Raw genomic sequence first — 21,949 nt, 5'->3', positions numbered from 1 at the left:
ACGAGTGTGCTGCCGCACACACGAGTGTGCTGCAGCACACACGAGAGTGCTGCTGTACACATGAGTGTGCTACCGCACACATGAGTGTGTGGCCATACTCCTTCAACGAGATGAAAAACATGATAGGAATTTCATGAGTCAAGGCCTAGATCAAGAAGTTCTTAATGCACAACAAGGTAAGGGATGGATTACTCACGTTTTTGAAGCTTTGGAAGGTTCAGTGTTGGAGAAACTTGAGAGGAAATGATGTTGTGTGCTGCCAAGGTGCTAATGGAATGAAAGGAAGGGGGCCACCCTTTCTATAGGGGTAAAGGTGCTGCCCAAAAGTGAGTGTGCTGCCAAGGGAGTGGGTGTGCGACCGTACACTCCTCCAAGAGGTGTATATGGGCCAATTTGTTTTCACTATTCAACACTCCGACTCATTCCTAAACTCAACCTTGGTTATATATACAAGCTTAGAACACTTAAATGACCCCTTGAGTAGCACTAGAAATCTACCAAAAAAGTTGAATATTGATTGAATTGATTAAATGTACAAGTTTGAAATTCCGGGTTGTCACACATAGATAGGTGCACACACCCACACCGGCTAAACATCACTACTTCAGATGACCGCCGTCGACAAAAACACTTTTTCTCGCTTCAATTAACATCCTCAGATAATCCCGCTTGATGTCAATTAGCTGAAAGGGCTCCCACCCGGAACCATAAACACCTGATACACCACTCGCCATCTTATAACTCAAGTCTCCAAAATGATCCACAATTTAGGATACCATACTCGGATATCTCGGCACATCATCATAGAACCGAACGACGTCTTCCCTCATCCACTGATCTTCCACTAGCACAACTTGCAACCTTGAAATAATCCAATTCACAACTTAAAACACGGAGGAAACATCAATGTCAAGTGCACGTTGACGACCATCTGAAACCCCATCCTCTATGGCTCAAACCCATGCGAATACTCATACTGACTCTGAAGTTGACTGCCAACAACTGTTGCCCCTCCCAAAGTGAACATAACAACCCATACATCGAATTGGAAATTCTCCACCATAGAAACTATCCTTACGAGCCAACCACCTCGAATTTACCATTACAATCTTGAAGAATCCCTAACCACCACAAGGTCTCTGACCAACGACCGCCATCCATGGAGACACTCATCCTCTCCTGGACGCGTACCGCATGCACTATCTTGCTCTGCACTTGCTTGACCATCAATAACCCTGGTCTCAAGAATCGGTACCGCAGGTCTCTATATCCAGTTCTATAACCGCTCTTAAACAGATCTCTGATCTCCTGAAAAACACCCGGTCCTCCCCCACTCAGGGTTCGAACTATCACCAATTAGTTCACGAACAATCTATCCCACAGACTGTTTTTACTAGTAACCTCGCACCTACTCTTGGAAGGTGATACGCAATGCTCAATGATCTCCCCGATGGAGATCGAGCAACTCCAATTACCCGAATCTCAGATGAAATCCTCAGAAACTTCTCATCATGACTACCTCTAGTCATTCAGAATCTTGTATCATCCCACTACCGGATATCTCAACTGTCCAGTAGTAACTCTAACTCTTAATCTGAAATAATGAACTATCATACTCCTCATCCTCAACTCTTCAACCAATATTCCATCACGTGGGTTGTAATAAGAGCGGACTCCTCATTACCATACTCGATACTCGTTATAGACAATAAGAGCCCCCGCCCCAATATCCTCTTCTTGATCGTCTGTTGTTGCAGCGAATACATGCCCTACTATGCTCAAATAGGGTGTATCTTTGTCCTTAACCATCTAAGTCCCCACTGACAACCTACTTATGCTCTAACATTACCTCTCAGCAAACATACTGCCCAAATACTCTGATGGAAAGTCCCCATCAATGCTAACCCGCATGGTTTTACCCCTAAGCTCAGAAACCGAAATCTCAATACCTCTTATGTTCCCATAGGAAATGGAACTAGCATCGCTCAGGCCAAAGAAATGATATCTCCAGTATCGGTCAGTCGCTCAGCCCAGACCGTATTCTCCCATAACGCACCATCCCTACTCATCCTTGAGTCTTGCGATTCCAACTGGCATCTCACCAATAGTCCCTCGAAGTTAACTCAGTTTCCCTTTCAATGGATGCTCCACTAAAACTCATTCATCAAGGCCCTCTGGCCCCATTCTCTTTCACATCTGATCTCAGTCTAGACGATCACCATAGAATAACCGGTAAAACCAGAAGCACTAACCACCACGTGTCTTGGTACTCAAACCACGTGACCACCTCTCGATCTGCTATGAATCATGGTTCCCGAACCATGTTACCTCCTCTTAATCTGCTACGAATCATGGTACTCGAACCATGTTCTCTCTTCTCAATTCGCCTCAAATCATCGTACTCGAACCATGACATCACCACTCGATCTACTACAAATCATGGTACTCGAACCATGACATCACCTCTCGATCTGCTACATATCATGGTACTCGAACCATGACATCACCTCTGGATCTGCTACTTTCATGGTACTGGAACCATGATATCACCTCTCGATCTGCTACTTCTCATGGTACTTGATCCATGACATCACCTCTTGATCTGCTATTTATCATGGTAATCGAACCATGATATCACCTCTCGATCTGCTACTTATCATGGTACTTGAACCATGACATCACCTCTCGATCTGCTACTTATCATGGTAGTCCAATCATGATATCACCTCTCGATCTGCTACTTATCATGGTACTCGAACCATGACATCACCTCTCGATCTGCTACTTATCATGGTACTCGAACCATGACATCACCTCTCGATCTGCTACTTATCATGGTACTCGAACCATGATATCACCTCTCGATCTGCTACTTATCATGGTACTTGAACCATGATATCACCTCTCAATCTGCTACTTATCATGGTACTCGAACCATGACATCACCACTCAATCTGCTACTTATCATGGTACTCGAACCATGATATCACCTCTTAATTTTCTACTTATCATGGTACTCGAACCATGACATCATCTCTTGATCTGCTACTTACCATGGTACTCGAACCATGATATCACCTCTCGATCTGCTACTTAGATCCTCCAGAATACTCCCTGCATCGAGTATGGGTCCTCTGCTTTCAGTAGTACGGGACCATACTACCTGCCACATCTACCCATACTCTCTACACGGACCATCCCTGAGTCCCTAAGTAGATGTTCAACCTTCCCAATCACCAATCCCGACACACATGCTCGCTTCTCAGCCAAATGCTCTTCTCTGTCAGCGTACTCATCTGACTAAGGCAACTTCCTAGGCTCTTCCTAGCTTCTTACACTTCTCCGCCATCAGCTGCTGAGAAACTCCTTATGGCGCCAGTCATCTACCTCCTGAATATCGTCACATTCACTTGGTAGCTGACTCCCATCATCGGGAGTTCCACAAAGCAAGTAACAAGCAACATTCGGGCGTCGAATAAACACGCAAAACCCACTCTAGGTGATACCTCCACTTGCTCTACTCTTACTCAAAAGATATCACCGAACTCAGCAACTCTACCCCTCGCAAGTAGCTAACTATTCTCTCAGGAGGTTCCACAAATGCTCATCTAGGTATCTCTCCTAGATTACTCCTCTACTCAAATCCCTCTCTAAAAGGATTCCTGCTGGATACTCTTACTCAACACATACTCGAAAGCTCATCAAAGATAACAACAACTCCTTAGCTAAGGCATCACAAATCAAGCCACTCTAGTCCTAAAATAAGAAATACCTAGCCTATCTCTAGCATGCATAATACCTCATAACATATCTCATAATACAAAGCTAAGGGTATTTAGGGAAATCATCGTCCGGGCTCTAGTTGATTGTTTACACTTCTCATTCTCGTTTTCTCTCATAAACTCTTGCTTGTTTTTTTTAGAAAAATCATTTCTTTGAAATTTTTTCTCAAATCCTCAGTATGAGTCCAGATTTACCCGAAGGCGCATCCGAATCTCTCAAACCAAGGCTCTGATACCAACTTGTAACACCGTAAATTTTCAGCAGCTTTTTCATTTTATATCGTATACTTTTCATAACGTATTGTATAGAAATCTCATTTATTCAAATTACAAAATTGGAACCACTCGTCCCAATGGAGCACCCAACTCGCCACCCATGACCCGTAACTCACGCGCACATCATTTCTTCAAGTCCTTTCGATTGCGATAACCACAACTTAACTCAGAATATAACGATTCCCTACACATATGGAGACCCAGTCCCGCCCCTGGTCCGACCACCAGGTTCCCGAACTTAAGGATTAAGGCTACCCAAGCCTAAAAACTCTTTTGCATCATGCTCTGACTAGCGAATACTACGGCTCTCCGTAGCACCATGACACTCTCTCGCTGGCTAGTGAATACTACAGCTCCCTGCAGTATTTCAAAACTCCCCAATGACTAGTGAGTACTACGGATTCCCGCAGTATCACAACACCCTCTCTCTGACTAGTGAGTACTACGACTCCCTGCAATATCACAACACTCACCTAATGACTGGTGAGTACTATAGCTCTCCGCAGTATCACAACACTCCCCAATGGCTGGTGAGTACTACGGCTCTCCGCTGTATCACAACACTCCCCCAATGGCTGGTGAGTACTACGGCTCCCTGCAGTATCACAACACTCCCTTAATGGTTGGTGAGTACTACGGCTCCCTACAGTAGCAAAACACCCTCTCTCTGACTAGTGAATACTACGTCTCCCCACAGTATCACAACACCCTCTCTCTGACTAGTGAATACTACGGTTCCCCGCAGCATCACAACACCCTCTCTCTTCTCCCCACAATCTCATCCTCAGGTCGTTACCTCACTGCATTAGCTAAATTATGCTTCGCGGTCCAACATAGATAGGTGCACAAACCCACCCCGGCTAAACATCACTACTTCAGACGACCACCATCGACAAAAACACTTTTTCTCGCTTCAATTCACATCCTCAGATAATCCCGCTTGATGTCAATTAGCTGAATGGGCTCCCACCGTAACCATAGACACCTGATACACCACTCGCCATCTCATAACTCAAGTCTCCAAAATGATCCACAATTTAGGAAACCATACTCGGATATCTCGGCACATCATCACAGAACCGAACGATGTCTTCCCTCATCTACTGATCTTCCACTAGCACAACTTGCAACCTCGAAATACTCCAACTCAAAACTTAAAACACGGAGGAAATGTCAATGTCAAGTACACGTTGACGACCATCTGAAACCCCATCCTCTATGGCTCAAACCCAGGCGAATACTCATACTGAATCTGAAGTTGACTGCCAACAATTGTTGCCCCTCCCAAAGTGAACATAATAACCCATACATCGAACTGGAAATTCTACACCATAGAAACTATCCTTACGATCAACCACCTCGAATTTACCATTACAACCTTGAAGAATCCCTAACCACCACAAGGTCTCTGACCAACGGCCGCCATCCATGGAGGCACTCATCGTCTCCTGGACGCGTACCACATGTACTATCTTGCTCTGCACTTCCTTGACCATCAATAACCCTCGTCTCAGGAATCCGTACCGCAGGTCTCTATATCCAGTTCTCTAACCGCTCTTAAACAGGTCTCTGATCTCCTTAAAACACCGGTCCTCCCCCACTCAGTGTTCAAACCATCACCAATTGGTTCACTAACAATCTATCCCACAGACTGTTTTTACCAGTAACCTCGCACCTACTCTTGGAAGGTGATACGCAATGCTCAATGATCTCCCCGAAGGAGATCGAGCAACTCCAATTACCCGAATCTCAGATGAAATCCTCAGAAACTTCTCATCATGACTACCTCTAGTCATTCAGAATCTCGTATCATCCCACTACCGGACATCTCAACTGTCCAGTAGTAACTCTAACTCTTAATCTGAAATAATGAACTATCATACTCCTCATCCTCAACTCTTCAACCAACGTTCCATCACATGGGTTGTAATAAGAGCGGAGTCCTCATTACCATACTCGATACTCCTTATAGACAATAAGAGCCCCCGCCCCAATATCCTCTTCTTGATCGTCTGCTGCTGCAGACAATACATGCCCTACTATGCTCAAATAGGGTGTATCTTTGTCCTTAACCATCTAAGTCCCCACTGACAACCTGCTTATGCTCTAACATTACCTCTCAGCAGACATACTGCCTAAATACTCTGATGGAAGGTCCCCATCAATGCTAACCCGCATGGTTTTACCCCCAAGCTCAGAAACCGAAATCTCAATACCTTTTATGTTCCCATAGGAAACGGAACTAGCATCGCTCAGGCCATAGAAATGATATCTCCAGTATCGATCGGTCGCTCAGCCCATACCGTATTCTCCCATAACGCACCATACTTACTCATCCCTGAGTCTTGTGAATCCAAATGGCATCTCACCAATAGTCCCTCAGAGTTAACTTGGTTTCCCTTTCAAGGGATGCTCCACTAAAACTCGTTCATCATGGCCCTCTGGCCCCATGCTCTTTCACATCTGATCTCAGTCTAGACGATCACCACAGAATAACCGGTAAAACCAGAAGGACTAACCGCCACGTGTCTTGGTACTCAAACCATGTGACTACCTCTTGATACACTATGAATCATGGTTCCCGAACCATGTTAACTCCTCTTACTCTTCTACGAATCCTGGTACTCGAACCATGTTCTCTCTTCTCAATCCGCCTCAAATCATGGTACTCGAACCATGATGTCACCTCTCGATCTACTACAAATCATGGTACTCGAACCATGACATGACCTCTCGATCTGCTACAAATCATGGTACTCGAACCATGACATCACCTCTCGATCTGCTACTTATCATGGTACTCGAACCATGATATCACCTCTCGATCTTCTACTTATCATGGTACTCGAACCAAGACATCACCTCACGATCTGCTACTTATCATGGTACTCGAACCATGATATCACCTCTCGATCTGCTACTTATCATGGTACTCGAACCACGATATCACCTCTGGATCTACTACTTATCATGGTACTCGAACCATGACATCACCTCTCGATCTGCTACTTATCATGGTACTCGAACAATGATATCACCTCTCGATCTGCTACTTAGATCCTCCGGAATACTCCGTGCATCGAGTATGGTCCCTCTGCTTTCAGTAGTACGAGACCATACTACGTGCCACATCTACCCATACTCTCTACATAGACCATCCCTGAGTCCCTAAGTAGATGTTCAACCTTCCCAATCACCAATCCCGACACACATGCTCGCTTCTCAGCCAAATGCTCTTCTCTGTCAGCGTACTCATCTGACTAAGGTTACTTCCTGGGCTCTTCCTAGCTTCTTACACTTCTCCGCCATCAGCTGCTGAGAAACTCCTTATGGCGCCAGTCATCTACCTCCTGAATATCGTCACATTCACTTGGTAGCTGACTCCCATCATCGGGAGTTCCACAAAGCACAAAGCAAGCAACATTCAGGCGTCGAATAAACACACAAAACCCACTCTAGGTGATAACTCCACTTGCTCTACTCTTACTCAAAAGATATCACCGAACTCAGAAACTCTACCCCTCGCGGGTAGCTAACTACTCTCTCAGGATGTTCCACAAATGCTCATCTAGGTATCTCTCCTAGATTACTTCTCTACTCAAATCCCTCTGAAAAAGGATTCCTACTGGATACTCTTACTCAGCACATACTCGAAAGCTCATCACAGATAACAACTCCTAGGCTAAGCCATCACAAATCAAGCCACTCTAGTCCTAAAATAAGAAATACCTATCCTATTTATAGCATGTATAATACCTCATAACATATCTCATAATACAAAACTATGGGTATTTTGGGAAATCACCGTTCGGGCTCTAGCTGATTTTTTACACTTCTCATTCTCGTTTTCTCTCAGAAACTCTTGCTCGTTTTTTTAGAAAAATCATTTCTTTGAATTTTTTTTCTCAAATCCTCAGTTTGAGTCCAGATTTACCCAAAGGCGCATCCGAATCCCTCAAACCAAGGCTCTGATACCAACTTGTAACACCGTAATTTTTCAACAAATTTTTCATTTTAAATCGTATACTTTTCATAACGTATTGTATAGAAATCAAATTTATTCAAATTACAAAACAAAAATCCACTAATAATCCAGGATCCTCAAAACATAACTCTTTCTCTGGTGTGTACAATCAAGCTGGTGCCGTCCCGCGATCCTGAAAAACCTGAAACACATAACACATAACACGGTAAGCACAAAGCTTAGTGAATTCCCCAAAATACCACATATAATACATATTAGCCACTCGAGGCTATAACTCTGTGGGCCTACTGGACCTAATTCTTTGGACCCTCTGGTCCTAACTCTTTAAACTTTGGAATACACACAACATAAATCACATAGAAATAATGCAGTGCAACACATCACATACATAACATACAAGATACTCTTTCATATAACTCTAATTACCAGTTAAGGTAAAGTATAGTGAGAAAACTCACCTAACAAGCAGCAAGCAAAGACCTGCTCCCGAATCTCGAACTAGCATCTGCCTAACACAAGGAATCAATATCTCTAAGTGATACTCTAATCACAACTCTAATGACCGAAAACTATTCTTCCTCTCTTTAACTCTTTGAAGTGGGTAAAAGACAATTTTACCCCTCCATGGTCTCTACCACTCATGTTGACCAAATCCCCAAAGTCAACAAAAGTTAAACTCGAGTCAAGAGTCCATGTTTGACCCGAATCTCCGAGTGCACCCTTGCAACTCACCGGGTCCACTTATTTTCCTCAGAAGTCTCGTGACAGTCCAGCTCGGCTCGTCATCTTAGCCCCCAACTCGTCGAGCTATCGCATGATTCAGTTCTTTGGGACAAACCCTAACCAACTCGTCGAGTCATGTCATTGACTCGGCGAGTTCATTCAGGCCAAATGTTCATTTAGACGATTTCAATCAGATCTATCACCCCAAACACTAGATCTATCATCCTAAGGCTTAATATCACGTAAAGCTTCGATCTTTACGTTCATACATGAGATTATTGCTCCAAAATGCTAATACATGCCTTTCATGAAGGATTTAGCTCATCAACCCTCATTTAAACGACTAAAGTTGGGACATCTAGACTCTAAGGACCTTAGGAGGTCCAGATCTGAGGTTTCCAACCACAACCATCTCTCATTCAACTCATAGATTAAAAAGGATGGAAGCAAAGCCCTAAAACTCCCAAAGTGAGATCTAGTACAAGGAATGAACAAGATGAGGACTTTGTACCTTCTCTTAGCAGCTGAAACACCCAATACCACAGATCCAATGCCTTCCTTTGTTCCCCATCATGAAGTTGTTCATCCTTCTTCATAGAAATGCACCAAGAACCACAATATGAGCTTCTCTTTCACTCTCTAGCTCCAATAGCAATTAGGGTTTGCTCTCAGGGAAAGGTAACCAAAAATGAGGCTATAAATGTCTTTAAATAGGTCCCAAACCCAGGAAATTAGGGTTTCTCCGCCCAGCACCTACTCGGAGAGTCCCTCCTCTGACTCGTCGAGTCCATTCATTAAATCCACGCGGCAATCTCAACTCGACTCGGCGAGTTGGACCCTTAACTCGTCGAGTCTCTTCTTCAACCTCAAGGTTAACATATACAATAATATCCCTGAAAATCCGGATGTTGCACCATTTTCACTTAGCAACAATTAAAAATATGAAGAATGAATAATAATCAAGTGGTGGTTAAGAGAGGAGAGAAATACATTAGCTTTCGCTTTCTGTTATCCATGGGCTGGAATTCAATGGCAAGGTATGTATTAACATCATTAGCAGTAACAAGATAATTTGGTTGCTTTGCACCTACTGGATAGTTTTCCCCATCAAAATATATTTTCTAAAAAAAATAAGAGCATAAGGAGGAATACCTTCTATATAACTAACAGATCCATCTTCCATATGCCGCACCCACTGCCAAATAAATACATAAATAAATGAAGGCTATGAACACTAAGGGAAATGCGTAACTCAACTTCAATGCCAAAAGTTATGGCACAAACACCAACGCCAACTATTTGGAAACGAACCCTGATTTCTGTAAAAAATATTGCACCATTTGGTCCCAACTATCGAATACTATGAATTCAAAGAGAACGGGTCCCCAAACAAATCTATGTCACCACTACCTGATACTAGCGAGGGTGGTGGTGTTGCTGATGCTGCTGCTGATGTTGTTCATAAGCAACCACACATTCAGATACAAAACCATGAGGATCAAATTCATCAAAGTTGTTACTTTCTGTGTTCATGGCAGCTGCAGGTGGACGTGGTGGTGGTGCGGTGGTTATTGTTAGTGGAGCGACAGTAACAATGGTGTTGGTTACTGACAGGGAACTGAAAATTTCAAGCATAAAGAGTCCCATCCTGCAGTAAATTACCAAAATAACCCTACATGAACTTTGGATTGTGGAGGCTGTGAAGTCAGAAAGAGTTCCAGCCTGCATAAAATTTAATTTAAATATATTATATACATTATTTATATATGATTGAGTCACAAACATAAACATAAGTTGGGATTCTTTAACATATAAACCACAAAAGGTTTATATCATTTCAGCTTCATTATTCTTATCTGAAGACCAAGCAAATAGCACAATGTGTTGATATGTGTTTTTTCCTATTAGCAACAAATGCAACCTCACTGCATATGACACAAAAAGAACATGAAATCAGTCAGAAATAACATATATTTCTAAAAACGAGAGTATATATGTAACTGGATGTACCTTCTTTGAATGAGAGCCTGAAATAGAGCCTTGACTGATGTAAAGTGTTGCACACAAAGCTGGTGTAAATTCTAGAAACCTGTGTCATCAAAATCAACTAATTTCCTGAATTTGATCGGACACCGAAAAGCTATAATATAATGCCAATTTCCAAAAATTCAAAAAATTTTGCAATCAAAGCATAGGGAGGTGAAGAAAAGTATAACGAACCAGAGCAGTGTGAGACTAAATACTAAGAACCCACCCCGTTTTCAATGATAAAAGTAAAGATAGAATTGGGGGTGACATTTTTCGCCAATCTTTCTTAGAACTCCTGGCGCTTCAGTTTGAATCTTGCTACTCAAAATCATATATTACAACGATGAATTATGATTCTAAAAATGAGATATATTGAAAACCCTAAACACCTTCTTTTAGGTAGCGAAAGTGGGTAGAGCGAGTATGGTGAACTTGCTAGCAGTGTATGCATCATGTCACTTCTTCTGCTATATTTCTTCTCTCTAATTCTTATGAATATCTACCACATCTTCTACTCCTTCACGACGAACCTCTATGTTGGTGTTAGGTCTCGACGACATCGATAAACAGAGAAAACCCTAGGAAGAGCAACAATAAAAAAGAAAATGATTTCTCCCATGATATCACTATCAAGAATTGATGAAAGAGGGTACTCCACACTGTATTGCCAATAAGCTTGACGCCAACACCTGAAAGCTGGAAAAAAAAACTTTCATCTGCAATTTGTTCTTGAACCGCTACCAATTCCTTTAATTTTTTTGAATTAAAGTTGTTAGGTGAGGGTTGTGAGGCAAGAATAGGTAGTGAGGGTTGGAGGCGGTGAAGGTTGGTGACAGGTTCAGATGAATAAGGGGAGATATGAGAGAATTGATGGAACTGATGGAAACAAAGGTAGAGGAGAAGCCCGTGAGCGGTCATAGTAGGTGGAGTAAAGTAGAGTGGAAGTGGAGCTGGGATGCAATCGTCGGTGCTGAGGAGTCGCAGTGACTGGTGATAAGATGTGAGCCCGATGTCCCCAATGAGATGAGGCGAGACGGAGCTTGCCGACGAGGTGAGGAAAGGATAATCAGGTCTTCTATTGCAAAGCACTGTGGAAGGGGTGGTATTAAGTTATCTGTGAAAAAATCCCTAGCTTGCTAGAAAAAAATGGACGTGCCTTTTCTAAAAATATTATAAAGCGACACCTCAGTACGACACACATATTTGTTAGGTGCCCTCCATGTTTTTTTTGACACTTATTTTAAGACACGCAAAAATGGGCGTCTTAAATCTTTTAAATTTTGCGAGAGCTGACATTATGTTTAGGACGCACACTTTTGCGTATCGTATATCCGTGCGTGTCATGTTTTGCACGTTGTAAAAGACTGTTTTTCTAGTAGTGTTGCACAATTATGCTCAATGATAAGGGACTTGATTTGGAATGAGTTCTCCTCACTCATCCATGATGCGCATAGCTTAAATGTGCATTAACCATCACTACACTTAACCAATAACATTTTACTGTCATTTGTTTCAAAGTACAATTGATACCCATTTGCTACAACATAATTACAAAGCTTGAATTTTAATTGTTTAGGGTTGGTGAACCTCATACCTAGAATCGGAAACTACTTTTTTCTAAGATATGTCTTCATTAAACATTTGTTTTCCTTTCACATCTGGGATATTCTCATCTTCATCAAAATTTGGATCACCTTATGTGGCATCTTCATTTCCATTTGCCTAACTTACTCCTTCATAGGTTACTCCTTCCATGCTGCTCTGTTGTGGACTCATGAAGTTAGTTAGGTCAACACCTTCTTCCCCTTCAATTGACATGTTTGACTTCACAAAACAATTATCCTAATTTTCATTTTCATTTGCCTTAGTTACGTGCATAGTAGTACCAAAATGGTCCATGTAAACATGAACTTATTGATGGGTTTTGAGCATTCTAACACTTCCTAAGTGTACATGCAACCCTAATAACATTGGATCTATGTTTGTCTAATTATCATGCAAAGTTGATTTCCAAGGCTATGATCCTATCTAGCATACATGGGGAACAATTTTAACTTAAATAATAGATAGAACTACATACCTTGTTGTAATTGTTCCTTGAAACCTTGTGAGCCTAGCATTCCAAGTGTGATGCCTCAAATGCTTCACACAACACCAAATGCTATGGATTAAACTTGGAGAGAATGTATAACACTTAAAAATCGGCTCTAACCCTCAAGTATGCATGTGTAGCCGATTTTGGGAGAAACATGATCTTTATATAGTGTTGACACATCTAGGGTTACACCATGTAAACCCTAATGTGTCATGACTCTTCATTTCCATGATCCATGGGTTTGTAACTCCCATGGAGCCTCCATGGAGCATCCAATGGATCCAACCCAACATGATTATCCTTGGAGCCTCTTAGCCCACTATATAAGTTATGGATGATATACATAATCAACCCATATATTTAATTAGTTATCTTTTGATCACTTAATTAATTCTAAATTAATTCTTGATCAAACTAATTAAATAATATTATTAATATATTAGAACTTATAATATATTAATAACCATATGTGTTATTTCTCTCATTTAGTTTATCCAATTTCATGGTGCCATGCAACCCAAATGGACCATGCCGGGTCGGGTCAAGTATATACCAGAAATAGTTATGGACTTAGACACCTTATCCAACACTTATACTCCACAATGATAAGCAATGTCTATAAATTCTTGATATTGAAGTTCATTCGAAATCAAGGTTAAGCCTTCTGGGATTTGTAAATCGGGTTGACAATAATAAAGTTTATTACACTTCTCTTGTGTGAATCGTTCAAGAAAACCCACAAACTCATTATATGACATACCAGCAAAACCGATGTTCTTGAACACATGATGAACACCATCAAAATAGCAAAAAGGTTTGTTAATGAACACAATATGGAAATGAACTTTGATTGAGATGAATATAGCCATTGATCTTCAGTTACTATGGTGGGACGAGGGTTTTCTTCAATGAGGAGGGGTTTCTTCAATGAGGGGGTGGGGGTTGTATAACACAAACTGTTTATTTAAAACAAATTAATATAAATGTACTACATGTGGCCATTTCATTAAATGACCTGGCACCGACATTTTCCTTCGTGGCATGTATATTACCTTTCAACCCGGTAAAAGGCAACATAAGGGTATTTTAAAACAGAGAAATGAGAGTTTATTCCTTTAATGTGCAAAAAAATAGTTTAGTGACCTTTTAAAACAAACATAAAAAGTTTGATGGGCTAATATGACATTACCATAAAGTTTTTTAAATTGAAAATGTAAAATTTGTATTTTTATTTTTTGCTGACAAATCAAATGAGTTTTCCGACCACCTATTACGACTTCGTGCTATGTGAGGATATAGGTGAGGAAACTCGTCCTTTAGCGATATTTTATGGCATTATAATATGTTGCAAACCCTTCTCGTGGCTAACCCTTTCTACTTGTCGACAAATCAAATTTCATTTAAATGCAACTAGGGCTGTAAACGAACCATTCATGATACGTTCGGCGGGAAGTTCGTTTATGTTCGTTTATTTAATAAATGAACGAACACAAACAAGAATATTTGTTCGTTTAGTTAAACGAACGAACATGAACATTGGTGTTGCTCGTTCATTATGTTCGTGAACATTCGTTTATAATTGGTTATATATATATATATATATATATATATATATATATATATATATATATATATATATATATATATATATATATATAAACTGAAATTAATTAGATTTGTTCTAATTTGCCGTAAGTATATTAAAATTGAAATATAAGGGTAAAGAACCACACATTCTAAATTTGTGCGTATATTAATTTATATTGTTTAGTATTTTTGTATAATATGTATTTATGTAAATTCTCAAACTATGGATATAATCTAAAAATCTTTTAATTTCGCCTTTGGCTCTGGCTCCAAGATATTTGGCTCTAGCTCCAAGAAATTTGGCTCCAATTTACTTCCAGGAAGTGGAATATTTGGCTCCAAAGAATACATGAGAAAACCCAATATTTTTGGTGGTGTTCTTTTTTGCTCGTGTACTCCAAACCTTCACAATTGGTTAAATCATCACAATTTGTTGAGCTACAGTTTGCATCTTCTCAATTTGTAGTCAACAATCGCCCCCCTAAGCCCTTCTACCGACTCCGTCTTCTCCAAATCCTCATAATCGGTTCGTCGTTTTCACTCTCTGCAATTTGCATTACTTCCTATTTCTCTCGAAACGACTTTTTTGGTAAGTAGTAATATATAGCCTTTCTATATTTCTTTCATATATCTCATAAAATTGATTTTTTTTATAAAGCTCTCTATTCTTTTGCTTCTTGCACATGTATTTACACACAGGGACTCTACAGTAGGTAATGAATTTTGATTTGAAGATAAAAATGTTTCTTACTTATTTTTAAAATTTTGGTGCTAAGATATATGCTTTATTGCATTGCAGATGTCTGATGTATCTTTCATTGGGCCATGTCTATTTGATGATGATCGATATATAGATTTACACTCACCATCTGATACAAGTGTTTTATTGTTGTTGAAAGCAACGAAGGAAAAGATAATGCAGGAGGAACCAATGTGGCTGTAGGTACTGGTTCAACACAAGTAAATAAAACAAATATCAAAGAACATACTCCATATGCTAAACGGAAAAGAAAGAAGACTTTGCCAGCTTGGGGACATTTCGAAACGATAACATTTATAGATGGAACTGAAGGGTCTGAATGTGTTCACTGTGGTGAAAAAATTAAGAAGCTTAAGGAAGGGACGACCACACCATTGCTTACACATGTTAGTGATTGCCTAATATTAAATGGTGGCAAAGGTCAGTCAAAGTTAAAGGTTTCACATGGAAAGACAGATTCTTCAACTACGATCCAAAATTGGAAGTTTGACAATACTAGGATGAGGGAGGTTATTTCTCACATGATTATGATTCATGAGCTACCTTTTAATTTTGTTGAATATGACTTGTTTAATGTGGTTATGAAAGAAGCTAATCCACTATTCAACAAGATCTCACGTGCTGCAACTAGACAAGATTGTGTGTCTAGTTATGAAATTGGAAAGAAAGGAATTCAAAAAATGTTAAATGCTGTCAATCGTGTGAGTATCACAACCGATATGTGGATATCATGTCAAAATATTCTTTATATGGTTGTGACATGTCACTTTGTTGATTCAGATTATAAGCTTCACAAATGTATTTTGAGTTTTGTTGATGTGCCTCCACCATATTCAGGTGTTGGTATATATGATTGTTTATACAAATGTCTAAAAAATTGGAATATTGAAAGTAAGGTGGCTAGTTTGACGGTTGACAATGCTAAGATAAATGATGTGGTTGCTAGGAAGTTACTTGAAAATTTGAATCTTCAAAAGAAAGTTGTTGGTGGGAAGTTATTTCATGTGCGTTGTTGTGCACATATATTAAACTTGTTAGTTCAAGATGGTTTGTCTGAAATTATAGATATAACCCACAATGTTCGTGAAAGTGTGAAACATGTAAATGCCTATGTCTTTAGTGATCTTTCAAAGCAATTATCCATGCCAAAGAAGCATTTAATATTAGATGTTAGTACCCGGTGGAATGCCACCTACGCTATGTTGTCTACAGCCTTGGAGTTTAAAGATGTGTTTAAGGATTATGCTGTTAGAGAATGTTCATACACCACTTTGCTGAGCGACGAAGATTGGAAAAAGTTGAAGATATTTGTTTGTTTTTAGCACTTTTCAACGAGGCTACACAAATAATTTCAGGTTCTAGTAGTTCATTTTATGTTTTTATGTATAATTTACCATATATTTTTAGTCATTTCACCATGTTAGTAATCTGATCGTCTAATATTTTTACTAATCTTATTATTTTCTATTGATTTTGCATAGGCTCCGAGTATCCTACATCAAATCTATTTCTTTTAAAGCTATACGGAATAAAAGAATCATTAGATGAATTAGTTTTGGATGGGAATGCTTACATGAAACCAATGGATGTTAAGATGAAAAAGAAGTTTGACAAATATTGGGGTCCTTGTAATTTGTTGATTTCCATGGCTGGTATTTTGGACCCTAGATACAAGACAGATTTACTTAACTTCTTTTTTAAGGCAATCTACTCTAATGATGAGGCATCTACGCATGTTAAACTTGTTATAGATACCTTGAAAGAATTGTTTGCAGAGTATGTTGAGGAGCATAGAACTACAAATGTTGTCCAATCTTCGAATGCAACAGATGGAACTGAAAGTGGTGCATCAAAAAGAGGTCCGAGTGTTACGACTTTGAGATTTGGTAAGAGTATCAGAAGTAGTACTGCTAAATACAATCAACATATCATAAGTGTTGATTCTATTGCTAGTGTAAAGTCAGAATTAGACACTTACCTGGAAGAAGGGGTTTATATTAGTGAGCCAGGTGCATATTTTGATGCCTTAGGGTGGTGGAGGAGAAAAAACATAAGCTCAAAATTCTATCTAAAATGGCTGCTAGCATTTTGGCGATTCCTGTCACAACTGTTGCTTCTGAATCTGCTTTCAGTGCCAGTGGAAGGGTTATTGATCCACACCGTTCCTCTTTAGGAACTAAGATGGTAGATATGCTTATATGTGGATTTGATTGGTATCGTCAATATTACGGACTACAGAAAAAGAAAAACAAGGTAATATTATTAGTTTTTAAATAATAATACTTGTTATTCACAATGGACTTTACTTGTTTTTCGCTTGCATTATAGGAAATTGATGATGTTATATATGTTGATCTTCTGTGAGGTGTGACCATTTGAAAAGTTATGAAGTGTGATCATATTCAAGGTAAAATCATGCAAGTAGCTATTAACTTTTTACTTATCTCTTTATTAGTTATTAACTTATTATTCATCTTTTTACGGATAATGTTTGTGTGATGTAGATAAAGGGCGAAGAACTTTAATTTTGCATTTTGGAAAAGATATTTGATGTGATGAAGTTAAAGGTCAAGCTATGCAAATTTTTTTGCAGAAGATATTTGAAAAAAAAGACAATATTTTAAGTAATTTGGATGTTTTTAATCGTAGGATTTGTTATAAACTTATAATACATGTATTTATGTTTTGGTGTTAATGGTGTTTTATCTTTATTTAACTTTGTTTATCTTCATTTAGGTTTTGTTTTTTTATATTTGTTCGTTTATGTTCATTTATAGTTCGTTTAGATTTGTTCGTTTATGTTCGTTTATCACCATAATTAATGAACATAAACGAACATGCACAAAGTAATTTCTTAAACGAACGAACATGAACAAGGTAATTTGTTTGTTTATGTGTTCGTGTTCGTTCATTTGTTCGGTTAAACTTAAACGAACGAATATGAACAACCCTCGTTTGTGTTCGTTTGGTTCGTTTACAGCCCTAAATGCAACCAAAGGGCTCTAAGATTTTATTTCAACGAAGAAGCTATCGTTTTATTGAAAATTAAAGGACTTTTTTTTGGCACTTGAGAAAAGCTGGTAACCACAAAGGGACACAAGCCAAAACTATAAGGGTTAAAATACAAAATGGAGTTAGCTTGGTCTACTTCGTAATTAACAGCATCTCAAGGGGTATTCTTGAACACTTGTAATTTCCCCAGAGCAGTTCAAACTTCAGAGTCCAACGAATCTCTCTCTCTCTCTCTCTCTCTCTCTCTCTCTCTCTCTCAAACACAGTGTTCATCAATGGCGACGAGTCTATGCATCATCTTCTGCATTCTCTTCATATCTTCATCATCTGCTCTTGATGAGAGTAAGTTCACCCTCTGTCTATGTTGCAAATTAGAATTATCTCCACTGCATTGTTTGCGGATAAATCCCTAAATTTACTGTAGGAGACAACTAAGATTTGATATTCTTTATGAACTTTACCTTTCCTATTTGCTTATTTCAAGGGCATGATCTAATTTAGAACCTCTAATTATTGCGATTTCATTGTTCCCAATCCGATTTCTTTGTTCTTGTGGTTAATTACCAAGAATTGCAATGTAGTTAGTAAATTCGAAGATTGGACCAATTCTTTTACAGATCTAATTTCTAAATCCCCGCTTAGTTTCGAACTTTACTTCATCTTTTTCTCGTTCTTCTTCTTCTTCTTCTTCTTTTTTCAATGTAGTACGATTAGTGAACATTACATTTAAGATCTGAAATGCTAACAAACTGAATTCAACCAAGAGAAAAAAGTGCACTACCTAACATTTAAGATCTCATCGGAATAATTGGAATCATCTTGTTCCAAAATCGCCGAAATTAATACTCTTTTTCACATTCATCTAGATAACTAAATTGCTTACCTTTTATCTTCTACACTTCAAGAAATATACACAATAATTCAAAAGGTTAGAATTTAGAAGCTATTTTACCATGCTATAAGACTTGTGATTCTAAATAAGCATATAAGTTGTATTTCTTGTTAACAGAAAACGTCACTAAAAACCCAGCCGACGAGCTAGTAGCAATAGTGAACATAAACAGAACATCCCACAAATCATCCTCCCTCACCAACAACCCCGGCCTCGCATGCATAGCTCTCCAATACATCAAAGCCTACCAAGGAAAATGCGATGAAGTCGGTGGGCCCGACGCCAAAAAACCCGCCGAATCCGAATTCGCCGAAACCTTCGCCCCCAACTGCGGAGTCGAAGTGGCCACACTCGCCCCCATCACAGGCCGTGTGCTCGGGTGCCAATCAAAATACATCAAACCCGATAAAGTGTTCACACAAATACTAACGATGAAGAGCACAAGTTTGAATATAATCTACAACACCACCCACACCGAGATCGGGGCGGCAGTCAGCGGCTCAGATGGCGGTGGTCCGTATTTCTGGTGTCTTCTTTTTAGTAACGGGAAATCGAATAGTAGCTTTGTGTTGGAAAGGGGTGAGGCTAAGATTACTAGGCCTAGTTGCTTTAGTGGTGCTAATGATGAGTGTAGTGGTGTGAATGGTTTGTTGGAAAATTTGAGTTTTTTGATGATTTTTGTTGGTGTTTTTGTTGTGGGGTGTTATACGATTTTGGTATGAGTTTTCTTGAGTATTAAGTTTTTTTTTTTTTTTTTTTTGAAATTCCTTTGTATTTGTTCATTTATACAAGCTTAAAGATGTATTTGTACTAGTGTTGTTAGGTTGTGTATGTTATACTGGATACGTATGTTTTTTGTTGATAAGATGAGGAAGGATGTTACGTCTTTTACTCACGCAAGTATCTCTCATCATGTCCGCTTTTTAGGGGAGGAAAAAGTTAAAAGTTTATCTTATTATTAGTGGTAAAAATCTAAGCCCAATTCACATTATGTTAATATAATCAACTTGTTAGGTTGTATGTTTGTCCATGTCTATTTTTCGTAGACTAGATGAGAATTTATAAGGAGGCATCAAATTCAAATCTAAGCATTAACTTCCTTAATTGATATTTATATTTTCTCATGTTGAACATGAGATTGGTTGTTGGGACACTTAAATGTAATGTTTCAGTTATATTATGATAAATAGTTTTAGATTATAAAATTGTTATAAGATAATGCCTCAAAAGTTTACAATTAATAACATGCCGAACTTTCCTTCTCAATTTGTATAGAGCTTATTAAGTGTTTTGATACAAAATCATAAATTAAAGAATCTTTCATGTTGAACATGAGATTGGTTGGACCCTCTTTAATGTCACGTTGCAATTATTAAATGATAAATAATTTTAGATTTTAAAATTATTGTTAGATAATACGTCAGAAGTTCACAATTAGTAACATGCTGATGTTCCTTCTCAATTTGTATAGTTTGGTAGAGGTGATTAATAGTTTTAATACAAAAACATAAATTAAGAATTTTCCATGTTGAATGTGAGATTTGTTATTGAGATACTTAAGAGTTGTTTCTTTTTTGTTTAGATCTTAAGTGGTGTACGGATAAATGGCTTAATGGATAATGATATTTCTATTCTAATTTCAATAAAATACCAGAGGGATAGAGAGAAAATGACATATTGATTTTGTTCATAGCAATGTATTAATCTGCACTCAAAAGAATAACATAAAAGGAATATTTACATAAGAAAGTTAGGACTAGTAATAATATTACCCCCTTCCAACGTAAATAGGGAAATAAATAAGAAAAATCGTCACTTCCCCTCAAATCGGATTTGGAAATCAATCATATCCAACTTGCTCTTCTTATTTTCAAATTTATTATTTGGAAGGGAGTTGATGAAAACATCAACAACTTGAAAATCTGATGAAACGTTCAACAACTCTGAAATTCGAGATTCTAAATAAAGTGGCGACCAATTCCCACATATTTGGTTATTGGCGAATTTAGAACCAAAAATCACGCAGTTTCTTATTTAAATAACACTGAAACTGTAACATCCCATTTAAAATATAATAATTAAATAATAAACCCGAAACCCCGAGAAGCAATTATTATTATTATTATTATATGTTATTATAGTCCAAAATCAAATAATAATTATCGGAATGTTAGTTTTGGGGGTTAAAGAATAAATATCAGACTTAATTTGAAAGGATCTTGGATGGCTGGGGTTAAAAGGGTAAATTATGTGCCTAAGTTGAAAATAATTGGTCATGGAGGGGCCATATGGTAAGTATTCAGATTTGATATGTAATGATTTTCAGAAGGGAGGGTTTAGATTGTAAATTAAAGAGTTAATTTGAAAAGAATAATGGAGGGACTGAAATTGTCAATATGTGCCAATGTTTGAGAGGGAGCGGGACTTATAACCCATCACCTCCTCGTCCTAACCCTAAACCTAGCAACACACATCCAGCTGGCATCTTCTTCTCCCTCGTCCAGCCGCATCTCCCTTCGACTCCTTCCTGTTCCGATCAACCAAATGCCGCCGGCGGACCTTGCTGATGGCAAGCACATCTCGTTCCACTGTTCCATTGCCGAATACAACCACACAACGTGGGTGTAGCTGTTGCCGTTTGTTGAGCGCCGCCATCTATGCTGGAATCTGGAGACCGACAACGTGGCTGTATCGCTGCAACCTTCTTTCTTCTCTTCTTACCGTTAACCTTCGCGGTTACCGCTAACGTTGTTGATGTCGTCACCGTGTCCGGAAAAGACGTGAGGTGTTCCGCTGCCAGTCGTGTTTG

At 38.9% G+C, this 21,949-nt stretch overlaps 2 protein-coding genes across 4 annotated transcripts; both read left to right on the top strand.

The window, feature by feature from the left end:
- Positions 1-14,737: 14,737 nt before the first annotated feature.
- Positions 14,738-17,988, top strand: LOC145004026 (zinc finger BED domain-containing protein RICESLEEPER 2-like). 3 transcript variants are annotated; one of them, XR_013662240.1, is made up of 6 exons: positions 14,738-15,065; positions 15,176-15,189; positions 15,276-16,591; positions 16,718-17,489; positions 17,565-17,643; positions 17,741-17,988. XR_013662240.1 is itself a non-coding variant. In XM_078962932.1 (5 exons), the coding sequence occupies exons 2-3, from the start codon at positions 16,492-16,494 to the stop codon at positions 17,407-17,409; spliced, it is 792 nt and encodes a 263-aa protein (XP_078819058.1). In that variant the 5' UTR covers positions 14,738-15,065; positions 15,276-16,491; the 3' UTR covers positions 17,410-17,489; positions 17,565-17,643; positions 17,741-17,988. The 3 variants fall into 3 exon arrangements, 1 of the variants encoding a protein (XP_078819058.1); XR_013662239.1 differs by having other exon boundaries at positions 14,738-15,189; XM_078962932.1 differs by lacking the exon at positions 15,176-15,189.
- A 480-nt stretch (positions 17,989-18,468) lies between these two features.
- On the top strand, positions 18,469-19,994 carry LOC145006330 (uncharacterized). Its single transcript, XM_078965421.1, has 2 exons — positions 18,469-18,590; positions 19,258-19,994. Exons 1-2 carry the CDS (start codon positions 18,524-18,526, stop codon positions 19,860-19,862), a joined length of 672 nt encoding a protein of 223 aa, XP_078821547.1. The 5' UTR covers positions 18,469-18,523; the 3' UTR covers positions 19,863-19,994.
- Positions 19,995-21,949: the final 1,955 nt, after the last annotated feature.

The sequence above is a fragment of the Lactuca saligna genome, chromosome 7 (assembly GCF_052625555.1).
Source record: "Lactuca saligna cultivar CGN05327 chromosome 7, ASM5262555v1, whole genome shotgun sequence".
In the NCBI taxonomy this organism is placed as follows: domain Eukaryota; kingdom Viridiplantae; phylum Streptophyta; class Magnoliopsida; order Asterales; family Asteraceae; genus Lactuca; species Lactuca saligna.
The sequence above is the reverse complement of the archived record's forward strand: the minus strand, read 5'-3'. Positions and strand labels throughout refer to the sequence as shown.